Raw genomic sequence first — 14,011 nt, 5'->3', positions numbered from 1 at the left:
ACTATGTAAATTCCAGACTAAGCAGACGTGTAATCGTACAAAACAGCTGACCAACACCTAGCTATCAAAGTCCGACAAAAGTACTACCTTGTAGCAGGCGTACTTAACAACAATTTGTATCTCCGAACGAGCATACAATTGCACATGACAAACAGCTGAAATTCACTCAACAAATATTCCACATACCAAACCGCTAGTACCTTGTCAAAAGCATACCGGAATGCAAGCAATGTGAAATGACACGAGTTCACTTTACAGACATTCCACATACCAAGCCTGTCTTGTCAATAAGCATAGGCCTACTAGAGCTGTATCTCCCAATGAGCATACAATTGAATTGGGACTGTACAAACCCAACACTACAATCCATCAAACATGCCTATACCAGGCGACATCAAGGGCGTAACCTTGCAATAAAGTAACACTCCGCACAGACTGATTCATGCACGCAAACCCCGAGTCTATCAAACTGCCTCTAACCGGCAATACCAAGGGCGCAACCTTGAAAAAGGAGTAACACTCCACATAGACTCACGCACACATACCCGAATCTGTCAAACATGCATATAACCTGCAACACCAAGGGCGTAACCTTGAAATACGGAGCAACACTCCACACAGATTCTACATCCGAAACTATCACACATGTGCCTCTAGTAGGCATCACCAAGGGCATAACCTTGGGGAGAAAAACTTCAATCAAACTGTCACGTAAGGCGATATACTCGTACGATTCACACTGGGGTAATGTTCCCGATCAAACAAACGAAACAGTTATCATATCGACAATAATAACATGCAATATATGACGGTAATGCGTACGATTGAGCAATGAAACTTCAATCATGAATCAAACACAAACATCGCATTTAAGCCTAAAGCATGTTAAAAGAGTATCTGAATAATTTTTTCTAATCAGGTAGCAGTGTCTCGGTGGGACCTCCAAATTGTCACGTGAGTGACTTTTTTTTTTCTGCTACTCCGACACCGAAATAATGGAAATTCAAACTGTTCGTATACAGTTATGCTCGTGTTTAATCTTTCAAATCTTTGCAACTTTCTCGTTCATAACAATACATTGAGCATAAAAGATAATATGAAACAAATCACGAATACATAACTTAGGTTATCTTGGATGACCTGAACTGGTGATCCCCTCAGCTTGGCTCAGTCGTCATAGATGTCGGATACACTCGTCGTCGACCTCGGCACAGTCGCTTGGCTTGTGTCTTGGAAGCACCAATTGACTTGGCCACTCAGCTAGACGATACCCTATCGGCGGTCCTCTCAGCTCCTCGGCCGTCACTAGTCCCCGCTACCACGCAGACTCCTGTCGTGACCCGCGATGCCCGAGCTCAAGCGACGACGAGCAGGCAAATGGAGATTGAGCTCCGTTCCAAAGTTCGGATAATGATTGTCCGAGTTCAGTTTTATCGGCAGCTGGAGCTCGCATCTCACCGACGTGGAAAACCCCCAGAAGAACGACTGCTGCCTAAGCGGAGATCTATGCTGGATGTCTGATTAAAGTGTTTCTCCCCGATCCTCTACATTACTCACCTCTTTATTAGCTTCCCTAACCATAGATGTTCACACTAAAGTCCCTTACACTCCCATACACTTGCCTTTTCATGCCTTTCCTACACTGAAGAAACCATCCAATCATCATGCTTAAATATAGCCCTATTGGAACTGTACACAATATGTCTAGCTATCGTATAGACTGCTGTTACATAACATCTTCACTCATGAACTTGTGAACAATAAACTACAACCAACACCCTAGTGACACTGACATAGCTGAGTCTCGACTGAGCTAAAGAACATTCCTCGCCACCACCTGGATGGGAGCTATTATATAACACCTCTATTCACTCAATTTCTATAGTCTGAGTTAATACATAATATTGCAAACCGGGCATGCTGTTGCCATGCTATTTCTTTAACTTTTGCTTTGTCTCATTTCATGTGACTGCCCTGTCTGAATGTGACTGATCTAGACACGCTGTTGCTATGCCAGTTTATTCTTTTACTTTTACTTTGTCTCATTTAATGTAAATTTCCAGACAGTCAGTCTCTTACAGTTTGACCTAGTGGCTTTCTAGGACAACTTTAAAGCTCTAAATCTTTACAAATTCAAACAAATTCGATTTCACTTCACTGGCAAAATCAAATAAATTTCTCTCCTGACACTCTTCCTTTGGGAATAATGATTATTATCCATACGTTGCTTTACAATGAAAACATGTTTTTTTTTTAATTCTTACATAAGTATAGGTGTGTTTGTTTTGATTTTAAGATTTTAAAACTCTTACGTAAGCTGCAGCGTATTGGTGTCTTTTAAATGAATTAAAAGGTCTCCATAATGCTCGACATTTTATGTGTGCGTGTGTGTTTATGTGTGTGTGTGTGTATGTGTTAGCACCACAATGCTCAATAGTGTCTTCAAGCTGTAGTGACCTCAGGAATAATTACGTTAATTTTACTGCTATTCTTGCTGTAACGTAACTGTCATTGCTCATTCGACGTGTGATATGAACGAAAGAACTGTCTCCATTACTGGGACTCGGGTGTAAATATAAATGAAATGAAGATGTTTACTGCAAGTTTTTAAGATTTCTTCATCTCCATCTTCAGACCGGCACAACTAGGGTGAGCTTGGTAATATGTTAAAACAAAACACGAAAAAAAGAAGAAGCTTAAGCTTGTTTTTTACCTCTTCTATGGACCAATAGCCTCGTGATTACATGCACTTTTCACAAAGCGAACCAGTGATAAATGGGGAAAAATAACTCAAGAACCAAGCTGTTATTTCAGTATTGTGCTGTCAAAAATAAGTAAGATATTTAAGAGAAAGTGTGATATCAAAATGAATGTGTATATACGTGTATGTGCACATTAAACTTAATTTATATTAAAATGTAGTTATGCTTTATCGTTGTGTGACATTTTGGAAGTGCGACTGTTGCATATAAAAAAAAAATGTAACATCGCCCTCCGCTCCGCCCTCATCCGTAGCCCGAACATTACAATTGCTTTTTCTAATTTGCAAAAACATAGATAAACCGTGCACCATCCCTACCTACTCCTATCCTTTGCTGAGTACCTGTGCGCCGGGTGATAGCATAAGCTGTGAACAGACGTGCTCGTTTTCGTGTAGAACACCGGGATTCCAGTTGGTAGGCAGTCCTCAAATCCAGTGCTGTAACAATGGGAGTTTTGCCCCAAACGTGCCATCATGTCAAGGTAAGCATCCTAAGTTTGAGTCATTTAGGATTATACAGAGGGCTTTAGAATCTCTGCAATCTGATTGGTCAATTGTTATGCATTGATTTTTACTGATCCACATTAAGCCATGCGTCCGGTATTAAAAATCCGAACGCAGGCCATGCATCCGGTAAAATCCTAACGCGTGGCTCACACCTTGTATAGTGTTGTAGGTTTACTGGACGCATGATGGGGGAAACTGGTTGTATTCAATGAATTTACGGGCCCATGTATAAACACAATTTGAAACAGTCTTAAACCACTCCAACTCGCTCATTCAAATCTCGCCGATCCACTCTGTCATGTGCATCATTTATATAAAACTATACAGTATAATGGATGTTTGTTCTCCTAACAGAAAAAAAAGTGGCATAGTATTGGTTTGGTACATTGTTGCGTGGTTGGCTATTTGCTCAATACCGAACGACATTGTGACGATTCGTGAGAATTTCTATGATCATACAAAACACTATCATAAACGGCCTTGGATGAATCTTACCTTTATTTGGCTCTGTAAAGTATTGATTAAAAAAGAAATGTGCTCATTTCGAGAAACAAAAATCCCGACAAATTTTAGAATAAATATGAGTGATCTGTACATATGGGGCATTGTGGATGATAAGGCATTGCTGAAAAAAAAATGTCTTTATATATCATAACATTGATAAACCAGCCTTCACGCCACCGTCATCCCACCCCTTGTCTCAGTGCGGCATGCTGTATATCCTTACTTTGAAATTGCTGACCAAATCTGCTTGCCTCTATAATGTGCTGCATCAACTGAGTCAATAGTATCTACGTAATATATGAGTCTATTTTCAACTTTTTGAACACCTTGGCTAAAGCTGGCCTCCTCTTTAATACTCAAACTCCGTCAAGGTTTGGTTGAGACGAATATCCTGAGAGGATTCTGTTTTATTTTCTGTGGATATGCTTCATATTCTGTTTGTCCATCAAATTTGATCAAATAGTCTGTCATTTGTGCTTCATACGCTGATTGGTTTTTTTAAGCTGATTCCTGCGTTGTGAGTACGTCGTCGATGACGAAGCACCTCATTGTGAGTAAGGGCAACTGCGCAGCCGGCCAACGAGTCGACGTCGATATCGGATGTGAATTCTCTTGCGACGTCGGTTACCGGCTTTCAGGCAGCACCGTCTCGACGTGCGGGCGAGACGGAACATTTTCTCCTCCATTTCCAACCTGCATAGGTAGACTCCTGTTTCTTATCACTGCAGTTTCATTGAGAATTGAATACCTGTATATAAGAACGACCCAAGTCCATTAGAGAAAATTTGGGGAAAAATTAATAAATAACTTCATACTGCTTTTAGTATTTTCAGTTATTGGGATGTTATTCATACAAATTTGAACGTGAAATAGCCACTTGAATGATTATCTTTATTTGCATGACTTCGTAAATGGTTTCCAAAGGCAATAGCCAAATTTGGACTTGGGTCGTTCTTATATCTCATGTATTCAATTTTAATGATACGTTTATATTGTCTACTGATATAAAGCTCTGTTCTAACAAACAAACAAACAAACAAAACAAGTGTTATAGTCAAACTATCTTATGTGGTCGCCAAAGCTGATTCTTTAAACGTTGGTATTGTGTGAAGGACTTCAATTTGCTATAATTTGAAATGACATCTGAAAGCATAAATCTACAGCTGCTTGAAAGCATCGTTTTTGCTGTCATTTCATTGGTTTCACAATGGTTTTTTTTCTCCATATTCACGTCAATAATCTTCTTTTGTCTCAAAATAGCCCTGCGTCTACATTAGTCTATATTTTCTATATATATCTAGTGGACTCTTGCCTAGTCAACCCCTCATGGATAACAGACCACCTCATTGTCCAAACGGGTAATTGCCTTGCCGGAAGCCGAATCGACATCGATGCCCAGTGCGAATTTTCCTGCGACGTCGGATTTCGTCTTTCGGGCAGCAACACGTCGACCTGCGGTAATGACGGATCGTTTTCCTCGCCATTTCCAACTTGCATCGGTAAGCATGGCCCCCTATAATTGCCATATCCGTGTTTGTTAAATACCTACATGTAATTGAGAATGGCGACTAGTTAATTTTTCTGCTGGTAGATCACACCTCTTGAAGATGAGTAAGGATTCTACGAATTTTCTTGAAGCCTATTATTTATGACTTCATTTCAAGGTTCACACACTTAGGTTTTAACTGTGCTGTCAATCCAGTGTTGACATTATGTAGAGAGCATTATTTCAATCAACTAAATCATGAAAGGGCATAATGAAATGTACTGCGTGGCCTCTCCCCTCTCAGAATTTCTCTCTTTATCTCCTTTTTTATCCATCTATCAATATATATACCTAATTTTTTATGATATACAGTATATATATATATATATATATAACTTTCCACGTGTTGGATTTCGAATGTTGTTATCATTATTATAAGAAGAACGAGTCTCAAATACGCCATGGATCCAACAAGAAGGTTTTTTTTTAATTTACAAAATTTTCAGCCTGCCTCAGGCCTTCGTCAGTGATGTCTTAGTATACACTACACTGACGAAGGCCTGAGGCAGGCTGAAAATTTTGCAAATAAAAAACCTTCTCATTGGATCCATGGCGTATTTGAGACTCGTTCTTCTCATATATATATATATATATATATATATATATATATATATATATCTTGTGCCATATTTTGATCTCTAAATCTTGCTTTAAGTGTCGATTATTTTGATCTTCTGGCTTCAATCTTTCGTGTACAGCTGATTCCTGCCTTGTAAGTCCGTCATCGATAACAGACCACCTCGTTGTCGTACCGGACAAATGTCATGCCAATCGCCGAGTCGACATCGAAACCAGGTGCGAATTCTCCTGCGAAGAGGGATACCATCTTTCGGGTAGTGACTTCTCAACTTGCACGAATGACGGAAGCTTCTCGTCACCGTTTCCAACCTGCGCAAGTAAGACTGTTTGTCAAAACTTACCTAATTATAAGGTTACTGTTGTGTTGTGTTTTGTGTTGGGGCTAACTTAACGTTTAGCCAACTTAAAGCGTCACCGGAATGTTGACAATACCATGTCTTCATGTGATTTTTCATCACAGAAATGTCGAGATAGACGAAGTTTGTACATGTGTTCCACGATTTCTTTCTAAGACTTCACAATCTTGTAGGGAAAAGCATCCTTAAAACCCAATTCATCATATGAGTGATTTCCTCCCAAGCTACGTTTAAAAGAAGAACATTCAGCGACATTACATGTGTTAATTACATGTTAATTACATGTGTTCCAGTAGCCTAGCCGAGGCTCGGGGAAAATATGCTGAATAAGCAACCGGTCTTTGCAAAGCGAGGCAAAAGGCCCACTGTGTCTTCCATTTAATACTATGAATACGACAATGATAACGATAAATAAGAGGAGGAGGAGGATGGCAACGACAGCGATAGAAAAACATGATAAATTGTTACTATTTTATTTGTTTATTTATTTATTTCCAGCAATAGGGTGGATAGCCGTTTTCAGCACAGCTGATTTTCAAAAGGGTCCACTTGACATACATATCACATTCATATAAAAACAACAACAGCGATAAATACACGGTAAAGCTTGTACACTATGGGTATGAGAGCATTGTAAAAAGTGACTTGCTATCATGAAGAAAGGTTACCTAATGATTACATTTTTTTTTGTGTGTGTATCAAATTTAATGTTTTCATCACCACCTGGCAATACGTCACCGTTACCTGCCAGTCGCATCAACCCCACGACAGTCGCCAACAAGTCACGCGATTTCGTCTGCCTCACCCAAACATGTGACCGACGTTCCAACCACGGACAGCAACCCTGTGTCACACGTTACTGACAAGAATCATAGCGCTCATAACAATCTACGAGGTTGGTAACTTGTCATATTTACTTTTTCTTTGGAATAACTACTGAGACGTACAATTCTTGTAACATTCGTGTAAAAGAAAAGAGAGAAAACGAAACACAGAAGGGGCATGGAGTTGGAACTTGTAAATGTCTTCGCAATTTTGGTACTTGAGTTCAGTCATCTTTTTGTAGTAACATACAATGTACTACTGTGCATATAAAAACTAACTAACTACATATAAGAGGAATAGAATTACACCCCTAAAACGGAAGGAGTTCTATCAGTATCGGATATATGATAACAGCGTTATTGGAAATGAATTGTGTTTACTGGTGTATTTTCTTTTCTTTCTTTTTTCTAGGTAAATGATGTTTATCATAGATGCGATGACATCATCTTTTTTTTTTTTAAGAACATGTCTAACTTTCCATAATTCTCTTATTTTCTGTGTATTTTTTTTCATAAAACTTTATTTCTCGTGTTTGTTTGATCACACAACTTTACTCCAGCAAAGTTTAACATTGAGTAGTACAATGTTGTATTTCGCTTAATGAAATATGTCCATCGCTTTGTCTGTAACATATTGATAATCGGGTTGGGAAATCTATTGCTAACATGATGCAGAAACAGAGTTGGGTTTCTTTCATAGAACAAATATTATTTCGAACTTTGAACACTGAACGGAGATCCATGACGGCATCACGAATGGCGGTGAAACAGTTAAACAAAAAACAACAAAAAAATCAGTGTAGTGAATGACATCTATCTCGCATTTTCGCCAAATAGTATTTTTTTTTCATTACATCAATATTATATATTACATGGCTCTCATTTGTAGTCTTCCAGACGTTTATTTGTTCTTTCATACCGAAGGATAAGTTTTGAACAATTCTGTATTCAATACTCAGACATGATGAAATAATTGTTATTGTATTTACATCTGTTTGCTTTTCAAGCCTTCATGAGAGTATTCCCGTAGTTGAGTTATGACAATTTGTTTTTTCTTACTGTAATAACCTTTATTATATGTTGGATCAAAAAAATTGTCTTCCATTGATTGGTTAAAAGAGCTTCACGTGATTGTAGGTATTTTGAACTATTTTAGAGTGTTGGTGTGTTTGACACTCCATGAAGTACTATTTGCAAAATGAGGTCACTTTTATGACGACATTTTGCAAATAGTATACTATTTGCAAAATGATGTCACAATCACCCTTCTTTACAATCAAGTGTACCCGTCCGCGTCCGGTCCCGAATTCTAGTGTTCAGGTTTGCAGCGGCCATACGAGCGCTTGGATACATGCGACGGGCAACTCTGGCGGTGCCACTGCTACTACGTTTTTCAATTTCCGATCTCTCGCACTGTTGCGTATTGCAGGCGCTGCGCTGCCGCCGCAGTGCGGCTAAGCCTAGGGTCTATATAAAATGATTTTCATTTTTTATTCAAATTTTTGATCCAAAATATAAAACAAATATACTTTGCCTAGTTTCGACTTTCTTGTTAAAACTATGGGCCTCGGTGACTGCAAACTAGTACTATTCACTTCGGGGCTGCGCCCCTCAGTGAATAGTACTAGTTTGGAGTCACCTCTGCCCATAGTTTTATCAAGAAACTCTCAAGGCCAAGTATATTTGTATATTATCATTTCAAATGACTGAAAAAGAAACTTCTGTGGAATCTAAAATAACTGACCAAATATATATATATATATATATATATATATATATATATATATATATTGTAAAGATATTAAGAACATTATTTTATATTTCAAATACCTAAATCTGGAGAGAGAAAAGGCATATTCAATGTCTGTGGATGGAGGCTGCGCTTTGCCAGTGAAATGTGTTTGTTTAAACTGGGAGAGGGAGAGATATGGCAAAGTCAACAATATCCGGATAATGAATTTTAGGAAGTTGGAGGCAAGTATCAAATGTCATTACATACATTATTTTGGATATAAGATTTATTTTACTCCTTCCTCCTTGGGGTGGGATGAGTGGCATGATTAATGCTTTTGGTTTAAGGATTATTACAGTTGTTTCAAGCGTTTCAACATGTAAACATATAAAATGTCTCGTTTCTGTCTTGCCTGCTTCTTAGGTAAATCATGGCTGCCATATTTGGCATTTCTGTCGCTGGTCTTCCTCGTTATTCCGATCGCAATATACATCAGGAGGAGATTACGCGTAGTCACGGTAAGCATTCATAAAGGGTATAACAACCCTCTTTAGCATGCTGCCCAATTACCACCTGGTTTCACCTATGTTATCGTATGTAGATAAGTTAGCTTAGTAACAGCGAAATTTCAATAAGGCTTCAGCTGTAGACGACAATACTAAATGTCAAATACTACAAAATCTCAATGTTAATATTCAGTGTTGCTTTTGACGCCACACACACACACACGCACACACACATACACACACACATACACACATATATATATATATATATATATATATATATATATACAATTATATACATAGAGTGTGAGAAGGGGTATCGACCATTTACAGTACCAGTGTGTGGCCTTCATTATTTGCATTCAGTGTGAAAAGAAGAGCCAGGTGGACGTAGCTAGGTCAACGTGTCTGTTTATTGCCGCCGAGCTTTCGGTCCCAAACGGACCTTCATCAGGGCTGTAACGATACAAAAATGACTCACTCGTATGGCTACACTAATAAATATATATTCATATATGTATACTAATATAAATCTAACTGGCGTGAGTCTGTAATGACTGTGTAATCAATCAATCCGTAATTACAGCTGTATATAACATATTCCAATAATCATATACATAATCAATTGCATATTATTGAATACATTTCATATCACACTCGTGTTATTAATTGAGGTGAAGGTGTATAACAAAAACACCAATTCAGTATCCTCATCTTATGTGTTGTATGACAGACGACTGTAATAATATCAAACTAGACATTTTTATGTTGTCGACGATAATACAGCATGTGGCAGCATTGCAAGACGTAAGTGGCTGTATAATACAGTACAACAGCCACGCGTCATCTTCTGGCTATCGTATAATGAGGTAAATAATACTGATATACCACAACCATTCATATACATACAGTTGTATTATAACATATAACAGAATATTACATAAGGTACAGAATATGAACGGTTCACATAATTAAAAAAAGGGATTTACCTTATTAATGGCGGATATAAAGGCTTGCGGCGGTGTCTGTGTGGGTTGAGTGTGTCTGTTCGTGTGTGTGTGTATGTGTGGGTTGGCGTATGGTTGCATATGCGCATCACATTGTTGCGCATGTGCAGTTAATGGTCTGCTGGTTAAGGATCAACATTGATGCCATTTGGCTGTAATGTTTTTAGTGTGGCTATCCAGTAGGATTCACGATTTAGAATCACAGGGCGGGTCTTCTTCTTGATTAGTTCAATGGCAGTGATTTGTAAGCAGTTCAGGCTGTGTTCTGGGAGGTTGAAGTGCCTTGTGTATGGGAGGTGTTTTGATTGTGTGTTGAATGTTCGTATTTCTGAGCGAGTGTTGTTGAGTCGTGTGTAGAGTGTGGTTTCTGTTTTGCCAATGTATTGCTTCTTGCAGAGTGTACATGTCAGTAGATAGATGACCCAGGTTGATTTGCAATCGATGTAGTCTGTGATGGGGTATGTGCGATTTGTGGTGGTACTTGTGAATGAGTTTGTTTCTGTAATGTGTTTGTGTAGGATGCATTTGTTTGATTTGCATTTGTAGAAGCCAGAGCGAGGGTGGATGTCTGTGTGTTGGTGGTGTGTTTGTGTTTTCGGGTCTTTTGCATTAACTAAGATATCACGGAGTGATCTCGGTCGGCGGTATGAGATGAGAGGGGGTTCGGGGAAAGTTTTCTGAAGTGATGATGACGACTGTAGTGTTGAGAGGTGCTGTTGGATGATGCGTGGAATTTTTTCCGTGGCTCTGTTGTACGTGACTGTGAAGATTGGTCTTTGTGTTTTTCTACGTTTGTGGTAGGTGAGGAGTTCAGGTCTGGGTTTTTGTTTTGCTCTTGTTATGGCATCATCTACGGTTTGTGGGTCGTATTTGCGTCTTACGAAATGGCTGCGAAGTACAATTATATATATATATATATATATATATATATATATATATATATATATATATATATATATTTGTGTGTGTGTACGTGTGTGTGTATGTACATACATAGTGTATGTAATCTGGCCTAAAAGCTGTCGTTACTGCTACATAGTAAAGCCAGTTGAGATAATAACGTGATTCAAACGATATAATTTAATAATTGCTTTCATGAAAGACAGTGTATAATTATTGTTTACAAAGCAATGTGAGATGATTCATGTGAGCAAAATCCACATGACATCGCCTCATTCATACTCTATGCAAGACCTATTTGTGACTGACATCAGAATATGTAAAATACCGAAGTTGAGATAGTTCCAAAATGTTCTTAGCGTCAACCTTCTCTCTGTGTGATTTTACTCTCTTTATTCAAGTCAACCTTAACATGCGGTGAACTTTACTTTGGTTTCTGCTTTCATCATTGTGTAACAGTATCCTTATTGGCAAAAAGGATTTACTAGGGGACGTCTGAAGTTACGTCATTTTTTTAGGAACCGCTGACCTTTAACGTATTATACAAAGTAGAATGTGCTTTCTTCGAAACTAGTTTCGAAACCTATGTTGAATGCTCTGAGCGCTTATCATTGCCTTCGATACTTATCAAGTATCAAGTCAGATTATCATGACAGAGATAAAAGGGTAGAGACAGAGAGAGAAGGGGTGAAATCAAAAAAAAAGTATGACAGAGATTAGGAAAGGGTAATTCGTCACAGATATATATTTTCAGTGTCATTTGGGGAAACGTAACAAATCAACTGCCTGAATTATTAGCAGACCAAAGTTCGCGTAATGAGGAAGCTTCTCAAACTATTGCACTACTGTCTTCCCTCTTTTGTTTACCCATCTTTCACAAAATATAGTTTGGTAGCCAGTCTTAATCGACATCATCCTCGAAGAGATATAATGCACTTTGGTATTCAGTTGCGATACCAAAGGCTTACGTAAGATTGCAGCAATCCAAACTTTGGACTTTAAGCAGGCGGATCGAGTTCATTGCCCACCTTAAACAATCGTGAGGACATTGATGGGCGTAAAATGTTTCCGGTTGCTTTTGTTTGGTTTGTCACGAATTTGTTTCATAAACACGCCTGACACCTTTAGAGGGACTGTACAGTACTGGTTGGGGTGGGGATTCATGTTTTGAACATTCTTAAGTGAGATAATGAGAAATTATGAAATATGAAAGAGCATGTAATTTTAAGAAGGATTCAAAGTTTATTTGATGAAAATTGGTTTTCAAATGGCTGAGATATTAAAAAAAAGTGATAATAAAAAAAGGCGACATGCCACAACTTTATTAGGATCTCTTTGTTTCACCTTGTATTTGGATATCTCAGCCATTTCAAAACCGATTTTCATCAAATAAACTTTTGATGCCCCTTAGAATTGCATGCTCCTTGATATCTCATAGAGTGATTTCTGAATATCTCGCAAAATGTTAAAAGCTAAATCCTCACCTCGACCAGAACTGTACACACCCTTTAATCTTATATTACGGATCGGTCGAACACAATGCTATCATTTAATAGTGCGATGCCTTCTTCGATGTATTTGGCCATACTATTTAAAGACAAAACACGGTGATACAAATACTCTACTACCCGAGTGCAGACAGAGTGCATTTAAATAACTTTGCTAACAATATTATGTTCACCTTCGCTTGTTAGTTTATACTTTTTAACGATACAAATATTTTTTCATTCCAATAAAAACTTTGAAAGTCTTGCGGCAAAACTAAATTGAGAAATATTCAAAGTACGTTTGAGGGGGTGGAACAAATCATTACTATATATATCTGAGCAAAATTTATAAAATATAAATTTCATAATTTTTCAAATGTCAATCATACTCATAACTAGTTTTACTTGTCGGACATCCCATTGTCAAAAAAAAAATCTACTGAACTTTTTTTTTTAGGTACAAGATATGCATTGATGCAAATTTGTCGTAGAATGAGCATATAATTTACGTACCTAAGTTTTTAGAGGTATCGGAATTCTGTTTTATACCGTCTGAAAGAAAAAGCTCTCAAAAGGCCTTGACTGTTCTGTTAGCATCATTATGTGGAAATTGGAGTTCAGTCAAAGCAAACTCAATACTATTCTACGAAAATGAGCCGTGCATTTATTGATCGCGAACTCAGACCGTATTCTATCCATTGCTTTACAAAAAAAGCACTAGATATAAATGACATCTAGACCTTTCAAACACCATACGCAAAAAATCATCGCCCCACAAACTGTCCACACAATTGCACTCTGCACCACTGAACATTTTTCCCACTTGGTCGGTGGTAAATCAATTATCCATTTACACTGTCGCATTGTATAATCTGTGATGAGGCACTTATCCTCGCGTCTGCTTATGATAACAGTCTCCTGCATTCCATTACACTTTAATCAATTTACTTAATTTGTCTCCCTAAGCATAGGAACATGATATCTTAAAGTCTGAATATGCTTAGAATGACACCTGCTCGTCTTCATTTGCAATCATCATGAAACAATGCCGTACATTTCAGTAAAGCATGTACTTGTTTTCTTGCACTTTTTCACCGTTACATTCAAATGTTACTCAATAACTTTGTTTAACTGACTATGTGCTACATTAACGTACGAAAAAGGAATATAGCAATCACATCAATTCTAATTAGAAAAAAGCAATTTGAGCTGAGATGTTCATGTTTCTCCAGTTATGCCTGGGCACGAATTGGAGTGTTACTGTATGAAGTACGGGTTGTGGATCTGGGTATTTTTTGAGAG

General features: G+C 37.9%; 2 protein-coding genes across 2 annotated transcripts in view; both read left to right on the top strand.

Annotated features, from left to right (window-relative positions):
• The window catches only part of LOC139711515 (uncharacterized), a 189,851-nt gene that overhangs the window by 20,570 nt on the left and 155,270 nt on the right, over positions 1-14,011 (top strand). The gene's annotated exons all lie outside the window — the stretch shown is intronic.
• The window catches only part of LOC139711503 (uncharacterized), a 30,066-nt gene that overhangs the window by 7,259 nt on the left and 8,796 nt on the right, over positions 1-14,011 (top strand). Inside the window, exons 2-7 of the mRNA XM_071623379.1 lie at positions 3,058-3,243; positions 4,276-4,473; positions 5,074-5,271; positions 6,017-6,214; positions 7,005-7,148; positions 9,233-9,327. Of these exons, the coding sequence (XP_071479480.1) occupies positions 3,058-3,243; positions 4,276-4,473; positions 5,074-5,271; positions 6,017-6,214; positions 7,005-7,148; positions 9,233-9,327 (1,019 nt within the window). The remainder of the gene's footprint in view (positions 1-3,057; positions 3,244-4,275; positions 4,474-5,073; positions 5,272-6,016; positions 6,215-7,004; positions 7,149-9,232; positions 9,328-14,011) is intronic.

Source organism: Diadema antillarum, unplaced genomic scaffold (assembly GCF_040938485.1).
Source record: "Diadema antillarum isolate AM-2024a unplaced genomic scaffold, OU_Dant_1.0 seq00001664_RagTag, whole genome shotgun sequence".
NCBI classification, from domain to species: Eukaryota; Metazoa; Echinodermata; class Echinoidea; order Diadematoida; family Diadematidae; genus Diadema; species Diadema antillarum.
This window is presented reverse-complemented; position numbering and strand designations above follow the sequence as displayed.